The sequence below is a fragment of the Astyanax mexicanus genome, chromosome 4 (assembly GCF_023375975.1).
Source record: "Astyanax mexicanus isolate ESR-SI-001 chromosome 4, AstMex3_surface, whole genome shotgun sequence".
Lineage (NCBI taxonomy): Eukaryota > Metazoa > Chordata > Actinopteri > Characiformes > Acestrorhamphidae > Astyanax > Astyanax mexicanus.
This window is the reverse complement of record NC_064411.1, coordinates 49,870,612-49,881,728: the sequence shown is the minus strand read 5'-3', so window position 1 is coordinate 49,881,728 and position 11,117 is coordinate 49,870,612. Positions and strand designations below refer to the sequence as shown.

General features: G+C 39.5%; 1 protein-coding gene across 1 annotated transcript; it reads right to left on the bottom strand.

Annotated features, from left to right (window-relative positions):
* On the bottom strand, positions 1–10,482 carry LOC111194519 (transcriptional regulator ATRX homolog). Its single transcript, XM_022678868.2, has 7 exons — positions 10,381–10,482; positions 6,581–6,690; positions 4,788–4,816; positions 2,847–2,910; positions 2,493–2,627; positions 2,024–2,127; positions 1–836 (listed from the first exon to the last, which is right to left on the bottom strand). Exons 2-7 carry the CDS (start codon positions 6,681–6,683, stop codon positions 456–458), a joined length of 816 nt encoding a protein of 271 aa, XP_022534589.1. The 5' UTR covers positions 6,684–6,690; positions 10,381–10,482; the 3' UTR covers positions 1–455.
* Between the last annotated feature and the right edge of the window lie 635 nt (positions 10,483–11,117).

Genomic DNA, 11,117 nt, shown 5'->3' with positions numbered 1-11,117 from the left:
TAGTTTTATTTTAAAACACTGGTGTTTCCTTAATAGACAAAACATGTAACTAGTTTCATAGGAGCCAAAGTAGAACAATGTGGGACTCCACAAAAGAAATGCTAACTAATGGTTACCAAATAAATCACATACAGTAATTTCTAACAGTTTCTGCATTATTGCATTTTTATTACTTCACTATTGTAAATAGACGTAATGTAATGTAATGTAATGCATTAGGATTAATAAGTAAATAGCAATTCTAGGGTTGGCTAATCTAATCAAGCTAATATTAGTGCATTTACCCATTCAGACCTGCTCCTCAACTTAAGCTTCCAAGTCTTCCTGAGAGAAACCTTTAGTAGCACCTGTCATAGACTCATAGACATCTCCTTACAATAACTAGTTCCCTCCACTCTTTTTCAGGGTCTTCCTGGCATCCCATCGTTCCCTTATTCCCTTATATATCACTATATTTACTCTTTCCTATCCTTGTCTTTTTTCTTGCCTTCTTTTGATTTCTTCTTGGGTATCTTCTCTTCCTTCTCCGTCTTCTGTTTCTCCTGCTCCTCTTCCTCAAGCTTCTCCTGTTTCAGTCTTTTCTCCTTCGCTCTTTGTCCTTTCACTCTTTCTTTCGTCTCCTCTTCGTCCTGCTCTCTTGCTTTTTCTCTCCGTGCTTTAAATCTGTCTTGTCTTCCCTTCAGCAGGTTTCTGTTTGGGATGGCTTTGTGTCTGAGGCCTCTGTTTGAGCTCTCCTGAGCACCTTTCCTGGATTTGCCCCGTTTGCCTCGTTTATCATCGTCGTCATCATCATCGCTGACCCACGACCAGAAGGTGTCCCATAGAGAGGTCTCAGGCTTGAGGAGAACATAGAGAGGGTATTACTACACAGATAGTTTTTTTGCTGCTTTTTTGTTATATTTCTTAAACTTTATTTTTTTATTTTTCCCCAATTTACACGGCCAATTACCCAACCCACTCACTAGGACTCCCTCTATCACAAGTGATGCCAAAACACCAGGAGGGTGAAGACTAGCACATGCCCCCTCCAATACATGTGAAGTCAGCAACGACTTGGCTCCGATACATCAGCTCACAGACGCTTTGTGCTAAGCGACATCACCCACCCAGAGAGAGCAAGGCCAATTGTGCTCTCTCAGGGCTCTGGCAGCCAATAGCAAGCTACATGAACAGGATTCGAACCGGCAAACTTCTAATCATAGTGGCAGAGATTAGTCCAGGGGCATCGCCTGGCCTGGGCTTCCGGCCACTGAGCATTGTGTAAATGGAAAATCTCTTAACGCTTATCACGAAGCCGGTTTAAGGATAAAGTTACGCCTTTCAGGAGAAACAGCCAATCAGCTTGCTTGCTGGTTTTGCGGAGTGTGGTGGGCTAGTAGGGAATTAAAGGTAAGTTTAATTTCACTGGCCACAACCAGACCTGATTACTGCCAGACATGACCTGCCTATAAGGACGTAAATTTTGGAGTCAATCACTTTTTTTTTGCAAAAGGTTTCTTCTTCACACTCTATGCTGTGTGCATAGACTGTGTATAGCTGGACAGAGCATCGTCTCTCAACCGAACAGGTCGGGCGGCCCCTGCTGTTCGGTTTCAGAAAGCTGTGTAACCCCACCCATCCCCATAGATTTCAATGGCAAAACAGAACATCTTTCAATCACGTTATATTGTCAATTTCTTATATCCCCATAGGATTTGTTTTTAAAAACGTTATTCAGCTCTATTCAAAAAAGGTGTGGTTATTGTAAAAGGGCTGGTTATGGGCGGGACCAAGAACAGACCGTCAGCTCCGCTCTGCAGCCTGTGACCGCGAGGCAGCCCTCAGGGGCGGGGTTATTCAAATGAGTAGGCTGTCTCTCCACAGTCTTTCTCCCTCCTCTGGTCTCTACTGCGCAGACTCGGGTTTCAGGATCGCCAACATGGCGGAAGATTTTGGGAACGGTGACACGGCGTCCGTCTTTTTTACAGTCTCTGGCTGTGTGTAATTGAGCATGCATGGTGTGTTGGATGGTGGTTATCCTGACCTGAGGTGGTGGTAGTCGCCCCTTCCTGATTGCAGTGTGTCTCATATTAAGTGCAGTATCGATGGCGTCTACATCACTTCCGTCTTTGCGGCCTCGTATGGCCTCTGAGGGACAGAGGAAAAAATGATAACTTGTGGTACACCAATATAATTGCCATAAGGAACTGTTTTTCCCAAAATAACAAGAAGATCCACTTGTACAATGGCATGAAAAAGTTATTGCCGCCAAGTATGGCACATCCAAGTTTTTATGTTTTTGGTGGCAGACACCTTTTCACACAGGGCTGGATTGGTTTTAAAGTTTTTTTCCTTTAAAAAATGAAATCTGTAGGGGGGGCAAAATACTTTTTTACGCCACTGTAAGTTCATAAAGTATCCTTTAAATGAAACAGCCTCAAGCCAACTAGACCAGTACCCTTGAGCTGGACACTTCTTGGAGCTTGTCCCAAAACATATGCAAATTCACTGACCTCCTAGTCTCTGGAGACCTGAGGTGACGACCAGTATGGTTATTGCGATGATGAGGCAGCGGTTAAGCGTCACTCCCTCCCATGGTATATCAATCTGGGCAATGTTCTGAATGGACAGGGCTTTGCGTAGTGGCACTGTGAATGAGAGGTGAAGATAAAGTGAAGTTAAACAGTTATGGAGGTACTCAGTGCAACAAAAAAAAACTTAGCACTTCAACTCCCATGTTCTTAATTCTTATTGACCACAAAACCAAATAGATAACCAATACATAGCTACCCACCATGCTAAGTAGCCTTCAGCTAGCTTTCATGCATTATTAGCAATGCTAGAACGTTCTAGAAGGGAAGACCTACTGGCTCTTGAGATGGGGGCTTCACGCGGAACAGCTTTTGGGATCTGCTGAACGATTGGAGGTTCCTGTGGACAGATTGGTATCAGGCATTCAAAATAACACTTTCCATTAGAGCTACTTCAGTTTTTTGCTTTAATACAACTCACACCACAGCAAAATATGGAAATGTGGTTTGGTTTAAGAACCAGTTACCTCATAATTTATCATTTTCAGGCTATTGAGTGCATCTGAATGTAAGCCACACCCACTAATTTATGTCACATGGCTGGTTTAAAAACATACAGTAGCCTACCAGAACAAATCACAAGAGTTAAGTCATAATATTAAAGAGAAAAGTAGATTAATTACTTGGGCTTCTAGTTTAAGACGCTCAGAGGGAAAGGAGCATTTTCTGCTCATGACCTGTTACAGGGCTGCTGTGATTACCATCAGTTAGTTATATTTATAACCTGCTGATTATTAATACTATAGTGTTACAGTTAGATTCGGCCTGGGCATGTGCATTACTTCTCGGAGGTTACTTTAGTTAATGTGATCAAAGAAAAGTCAATACAGACTTTTCCAGTCATGAATAAAGGAAATAAACATTTTACTGATGCAGGATGACTGACTCTGTGTTGTATAAATTATATTACGATCAAAGTTATGATACGGAATGTGGAATTGTGTTTATTGGCTTAGTTCCAACTGTACACTGTATAAAAAATGAGAAAAGAAAAATAATATAAACATGTATATAATGGAATTTGGGACAGTTCTATAAATGGCTCATAGGAGACCTGCTTTAAATCTGTAACACTATATAAAATTCAAATAGTTGGTCTAAAATAACAATAACACGATGTTTCAAGATGTCACTTTGAGTGGACAGTTTATATAATAATTCTAATTAATCTAACAATTTATTCCAATATGTTTTTTAAAAATGTGTTTTAGATGTGACCAAATGTAACTGTAACATGTAGGACATTAATATCATGTTATTACACTAAAAACAATTAGCCTTTTTTATAGAATTATTTTTGTAAGCCTAATTTACATTTATGGGAGAATAATACTTTTACTTCGCTACATACTTTTCCTGATTGATGGTAATTTAAGACTTTAGACTAAACATCTGAATTGATACAAACAATAGGTTATTTAAGCTTTGGACTTATTTCTGTAATAACTACACAACACAATACTTGTACTTTTACTTTTAGTACTTGAGTAGGAAAATATAGAATAAACTACTTGCAATACTTAAGTACAAAACATTTGAGTACTTTAATACTTCTACTTAAGTATGATGCATAAAGAACTTGTACTCAAGTCACTTTTTTGACAGACTACTTGTACTTTTACTTAGGTCTGGAGCTCTAGTACTTTATACATGTCTGCTTTTAATGCACGATTTACGCTGATGTTGAGTAGCTGCAAATATTTCTGCTAATATTGTACACACTTATTTTTTATGGGAGAAAAAAGCACTTTTAAAACTTGTCAGCCCATAAACAAAAAAATAAACATACATTATATTAGCTACACCATTATATAAGCCACAGTGTTCAAAGCATGTAAAAAAAGTAGTAGCTTATAGCCCAGAAATTACGGTAATTATCTCTTTCAAACAACATACTTCAGTCAGCCATAATATTAGCACTTAGCCATTAGCATGACTAGGCAACCAACACACTCTGAGGAAAGTGAGCCAAATATCCAGCTTTGATTGATCAGACCAGCATCACAATGGCAGTGATGAGAGGATTTGCCCTCGCTTGGACTCCGGCTGCTGATGGTAAAGCAGCATCATGACCTGGAATGATTGATATTTGTAATTTCTGGGCCAAAGCTTCAACATAGTCTTAGTCTGCTGAGCCACTCAAGGCCCAAGATCCCTTTTTTTTAGGAGTTAAAGAGTGTATGACCTTGGTTATGGTGCACTGACATCCAAACTCACCTCTCGTACTCGTCTTTGAACGTATGTCTCTAAAAGAAAAACACAAAAGACATTGGTTTATAAACTGTGTGTATATAGAAACAAGACATAAACCAATGTAACTATAGACATATAATGCATGGCACAGAGGGAGGGGGAGGTTTGTAAAGCTAGTGTTTGTCATGCTAGCTGGTGTCCTGTTACTATTGCTGTGTGACTATGCTTCAGTATGTGGCCAATGCTGGTCACGGCCAGCCTGGTGTATTATTAGACACACAGGTTCTTTCAGGTCCTGAAATATCACTGCTGCTTTAAACCTCAAGTGTATGTTGGCCAATACACAGCTTTGTGTCCTTCTCTGTAACTAAAGAGATTGTAACTCAGAATATAAAATTATTATATAAGACCAATTGGTACCTTTGGCAGTGTGGGCAGTGTGCCAAGTCCTGCTGGAAAATAAAATCCTCATCTCCATAAAAGTTGTCAGCAGAGGGAAGCATGAAAACACTGCACTGACTTTAGACTTGATAATAAAACACAGTGGATCAACACCAGCAGATGACGGACATGTCTCTCCAAACCATCACTGATCATCAGTAAATTTTACAATTCATTTGTAAATCAAGGGAGCAGAGTCTGGAGGAAGAGTGGAGCGACACACAGTCCAAACTGCTCGAGGTCTAGTGTGAAATTTCCACCAATCAGTGATGGTTTGGATAAAGAGACATGTCATCTGCTGGTGTTGATCCACTGTGTTTTATTATCAAGTCTAAAGTCAGTGCAGTTTTGTTTTCCCACAAAATCTTACAGCACTTCATGCTTCCCTCTGCTACTGACAACTTTTATGGAGATGCAGATTTCATTTTCCAGCAGGACTTGGCACACTGCCCACACTGCCAAAAGTACCGATCGATCTATAATATCTATAATATTCTAATTTTCTGAGGTACTGACTTTTGAGTTTTCATTGTGTGTAATACATCTATATAATATATGAGGTTCACGTTTTGAACTGAATTACTGAAATAAAGTAACTTTTCAATAATGTTCAAGAGATGTGGATTTCATTTTCCAGCAGGACTCGACACACTGCCCACACTGCCAAAAGTACAAATATATTTACATTTTCTGAGACACTGATTTTTAAGTTTTAATCAGCTGTAAATAATATAATAATGTAATAAAGGAAAAAAAAACATTTTAAATTATATTTAATTTTTTGGAGATGCACCTATAGATGGCGTAAAGGTTCCAAATGTGTTGTCCTGTGATAATCCATCTCATTTTAAATCAGGGATACGTTTGTGTCTAGAGACACGTTTGACCACCCCATAGCAACTGTGTCATCATGGAAACTTTTGTAAGAGCAGCAGTATGTGGACGAGCATTGTCCTGTTGGAATAGTGCACCAGAGTGTGCCTTCAGAAAAGGTAAAGCCACTGACTGCAGGACCTCATTAATAAAATGTTGGGCTGAGAAGTACACTCACACCATGACACCAGGTCTTCTGGATGTGTGACATGATGCTGATCATGGTGCCTCCAAAGACCAAAGCAGGACTCTTAAGCCTCTAAGTCTCTAAAGATAGGGTATGGGGGGTCCTGGTCAGTGGGTTGGATGGTTGGCCATGTAAATTGGGTAGAAAAATCTCTAAAGATGACCTACTGTCATTCTGAGTCACTCCATGACTCAACTCCATGTCTGGCATGACTACCCACCAAGTTTCATTCCTGTTGTAAGTGCAGTATTTTTTTATGATGATGTGTGTATTAAGAGGCTGGGATTGAGATGATGAGTGCGTGGTGCACCTGTACCTGTCCCAGTCCGGCGACCTGTTCTAAAAGATTTTTGTGGAGGAACATCTTGTAATGGTGTCCCGAGCTCGTCGTCAAACATCTCAAACGTGCTCTCATCCATCCTACGCCTAAAGAGCCCAAAAAAAGATAATTTTCCTTTAGGTCTGTCACAATAATTACATTATCGACTTATTATACATTAAATAAACATGACCTCAATAATATTTGATAATCGTGATATCATCTATTGTGTTCATTTGAATGTTTGTTCACATACAGGAGTTGGACCACAATAATTTATTGTCCCGATGGACCATTCTGGTGGAAACAATCCGGATAATACAGTATCTGGGTTAGCACCGAACATCTCTTTCAGACAGCTTCCTCTTACAGCATCCACAGTTAATCCTGTTGGATGTGGTTGGTCCTTCTTGGTGGTGTGCTGACGTTACCCTGGATACTGTGGCTCTTGATGCATCACAAAGACTTTCTGTCTTGGTAACAGATGCTCCAGCAAGATGTGCACCAACAATTTGTCCTCTTTTGAACTCTGGTATGTCACCCATAATGTTGTGTGTATTGCAATATTTTGAGCAGAACTGTGCTCTTACTCTGCTAATTGAACCTTCACACTCTGCTCTTACTGGTACAATAATGTGCAAATAATGAAGATTGATCACCAGGCTGCTCCAATTTAGCCATGAAACCTCCCACACTAAAATGACAGATGTTTCAGTTTCAATGTCCAACCCCTGTAGGTAACAGTGAACAGTATTTTAGCCAGTCATAAAATGATTACGACTATGACTATGATTATTTAAAATGTTTTTGTATTTAAAAAACATATATTATTGCTTTTGCTTTGTTATGTTATACTATTAGCATTTTTGTCATTGGAATTTAATTTAATGGTTTTAAAATGACAATAATATCATTTATCGCAATAATTTCCACAAAGAAATGCTATAATGACAGGCCTATTTACCTTAGTTAAATGAAAAACTGAATAGACATTGTAGACCTCAGTGATTATTACAGCAATGCTAAGTTCTTGCTTGCAACACCAAGCTATTCATTCTACTCAACTGCTTTTAAGACTCTGAGGAAGATTTAATAGAGCATTCGAAATGTTTCACAAACTGTCAAACACCAATGAATGAGCAGAACATTTGCTCCCCGTTTATTGATTTGGGTTCACCGGGGGCTATCTCACAAATCACAGAACTCTCACAGATCTCATCATTAATCAACATTGCAAAAAATATCATAAACATACAATTTAAAAGACTAATTGACACACCCAACTGCTAATTATTATCTGCACAAGCTGCTTAGTCATCAGGATCCCAGCTGCAGTACATTTCAAAAGGGGAAACCACCAACGCTCCAAAATTAAATCCATAATTAGATCCATAATTAAACCTCTGGGATGTAAACAAAGTGATTCACAGTAGTTTGGTGGGAAATAGTTCAGTGTAGAGAAACTTACAGACTCTTAATTTCTTTGCATTCATTACTGTCCAAAAGAAACAGTGAAACTATATATAATGGTAATGGTGGAAAAATATTGTTATCCTCTTTCCACCCTGTTCTTCAATCCTCAGGACCCCACAGAGGAGAGAAAACCACCACAGAGCAGCTATTATTATTTGGGTGGTGGGTCATTGATTCGCAGAGCTGCAGTGAGTAACACTGATTAGCATGGTTGTGGTGTATGAGGTGTTAGTGTGTGCTGTGCCGATTGTACAAGTGGATCCAGCAGATGCAGCAGTGCTGCTGGAGTTTTTGAACTCCTCATTATCACTGCTGCTCTGAGAATAGTTCATTAGTAGCTTCCTGTGGGCAGAGCTTCTGTCTCTGACTGTCTCTACTTAGTCCAGACATCCCAAGTTGCAAAAATTAATTTCAGGGAGGTGCCCCCGGACCTGGACTTGGAAACGCCCCCCCTCCCCCTATCCATGTCTATATATATATACATATATATATATATATATGTATATATATATTGTGGTAGGCCCCTGAGGTTAGGGGCGTGACCACTGTGACCCGGAAGGAGGAAGCTCACAGAGATACACAGACATGGGGAGTAAATGAACTCAAATCATACCTTTATTGGCTTGAAAATGCCCTCCACCACACCCAGAATAAACTTAAAACATAACTCAGCCCAATGGGGCTCTAGAGTCCGTAGAATTACTTAGTTTTTAAGTGTTCATACGAGTCCGCGCAGCCTCAGCCCCCAGCTCCTCAGTGAGAGTTCTCTCAAATGATGGCGGAGGCTGAGTATATATGCCTGTCTCAACTGGCGGCTCAATCAGCCCTCATGCGGGCCAGCTGAGACAGGCATGGCTTTGCGCTCTGGCGTGGGGCGGACCCACAACTCCCCCGCCTCCTCACGCCACAATATATATATACAGACATGGATATACTTTAGAGTAGTCAGATGTGAAATGAGTTTTGATGGGAGCCATGACGCTCCTAAACGCATCCCATCCCAGAGTCCTAGCATCCTAGCATGCGCTTCATGAATATGCACAGCTTTCTCTCCCTCTTCTTCTCTTTCACACCCTCTGCTTGATCACTGTCGCATGCTAGATTCCAGGAGATTTTATCTGACTTGCGTTCAGTGGAGGACAGTGAGTGATTAAACACAGTGTTTAAAAACTCCAGCAGCACTGCTGCAGTTTCTGATCCACTCACTGTACCAGCGCAACACACATTAATGCCTCATACACCACCACCATGCTTATCAGTGTTACTCACTGCGCTGAGAATCAAAGACCCACCATTCAAATAATACAACTCTGGAAAAAATTAACCACTTCAGTTTTTAAATCAGTTTCTCTGATTTTGCTATTTATAGGTATATGTTTGAGTCAAATTAACATTGTTGTTTTATTCTATAAACTATATACAGTATACTATTATATTTATAAATTATTTGCAAAAAAATTGGAAATGGTCAAATTAACAATAAAGATGCAGAGCTTTCAGACCAAATAATGCAAAGAAAACAAGTTCATATTCATAAAGTTTTAAGGGTTCAGAAATCAATATTTGATGGAATAATCCTGTTTTTAATCACAGTTTTTATGCATCTTGGCATCATGTTCTCCTCCACCAGTCTTACACACTGCTTTTGGATAACTTTATGCGACTCACTCCTGGTGCAAAAATTCAAGCAGTTCAGCCTGGTTTTGATGGCTTGTGATCATCCATCTTCCTCTTGATTATATTGTGGACTTTTTTCAATTTGCTAAACTAAAAAAAAACTTGGTCCTCAGGTTTTTCAAACAATACTTTTTGGATGTGATTTCTGATTGTGGTACTTAAAAAGTATTTAAAGAATTGAATAAATTATTTAAATGAAATTCCCATTTAAATCTCTTTATATTCCAGAACATTCACACATTATCACAACACATGCTTTTATAGCTAAGCTGTCGGTTCATGGGAGGAGCAGGCAGGCGGTTCAGGAGTTCAGGAGAAAATGTCAGGCAGCATGTGATGCAATGCTGGCACAATACTCCCTCAGTGCTATTGTAGTAGCAGGGACATTCTCAAATTGATTTCGACCCAAACACTCATTAAAACCAATTTACTGTAAGAAATCTCTTACTTTCATTACTTTCATTGCTGGAACGTTCGATAACAAGGCTTTCTCAGCTTGAGGAGATCAACATGTGAACAAACTACACAGTGAGAGTCCAAGAATAGCACAATGGACATCCAGCGGCAGCACCAAGGGGTCCAAGCACTTTACACATTCCAGCCCATATCACGACCTTTGAACTTCCAATCAGGAGACTTTAACTTACCTGCCTGGACATGAGGAGGGGTTCAGCACGGAGGAACCGTCGGGCCGAGCTCTGATGCTGTGGTCCTTGTGTTAAAAACACACCCCCAGGCATACGTGCCACACACACACACACATAGTCTGTCTGTGTGTGTGTTGTCTGACAGCTCAGAACAGGTGCAGTGGGATGAAAAAGACCCGAAGCCTGAAGGGTCAGGCTATTGGAGGAAGCTGCTAATGCGCACCACAAAGCATGATGCCTTCCTGGGTCCCTAAATATGGTAGAATTACCCATCTGATGTAAGTAGTGATAACAGTACATAAGGGCCTTTATGTAATATGTAATATAATGGGTTTGTATTTGATAGCAGTTATTATAGAGCAGAGGATCCAGTTAGAAAAAAATCCTTAATCTGAGGTCCAGAACACAGAATCAGTGCCATTTCCTGTTTGTTAAAGTAGGTTATACCAACATTGTATGAAGTACAGCTCTGGAAATTAAGTTGAGAGACCACTTCAGTTTCTCTTATTTTGCTAATTATAGGTATATGTTTAAATAAAATGAACATTGTTGTTTTATTCTATAAACTAGGCACAACATTTCTCTCAAGTTCTAAATAAAAATATTGTCATTTAAAGCATTTATTTGCAGAAAAGGAGAAATGGCTGAAATAACAAAAAGATTCAGAACTTTCAGACCTCAAATAATGCAAAGAAAACAATTAATATTTATAAGGAATAAAAAATTAAGCATTCATA

Coding starts and splice junctions, on each gene's coding strand:
- LOC111194519 (XM_022678868.2), bottom strand. CDS start 6,683: ATGGATGAGAGCACGTTTGAGATGTTTGACGACGAGCTCGGGACACCA. Junction 4,817..6,580: donor AGGTCGCCGGACTGGGACAG/GTACAGGTGCAC, acceptor TTTTTCTTTTAG/AGACATACGTTCAAAGACGA. Junction 2,128..2,492: donor AGGTCTCCAGAGACTAGGAG/GTCAGTGAATTT, acceptor TCTGTCCCTCAG/AGGCCATACGAGGCCGCAAA.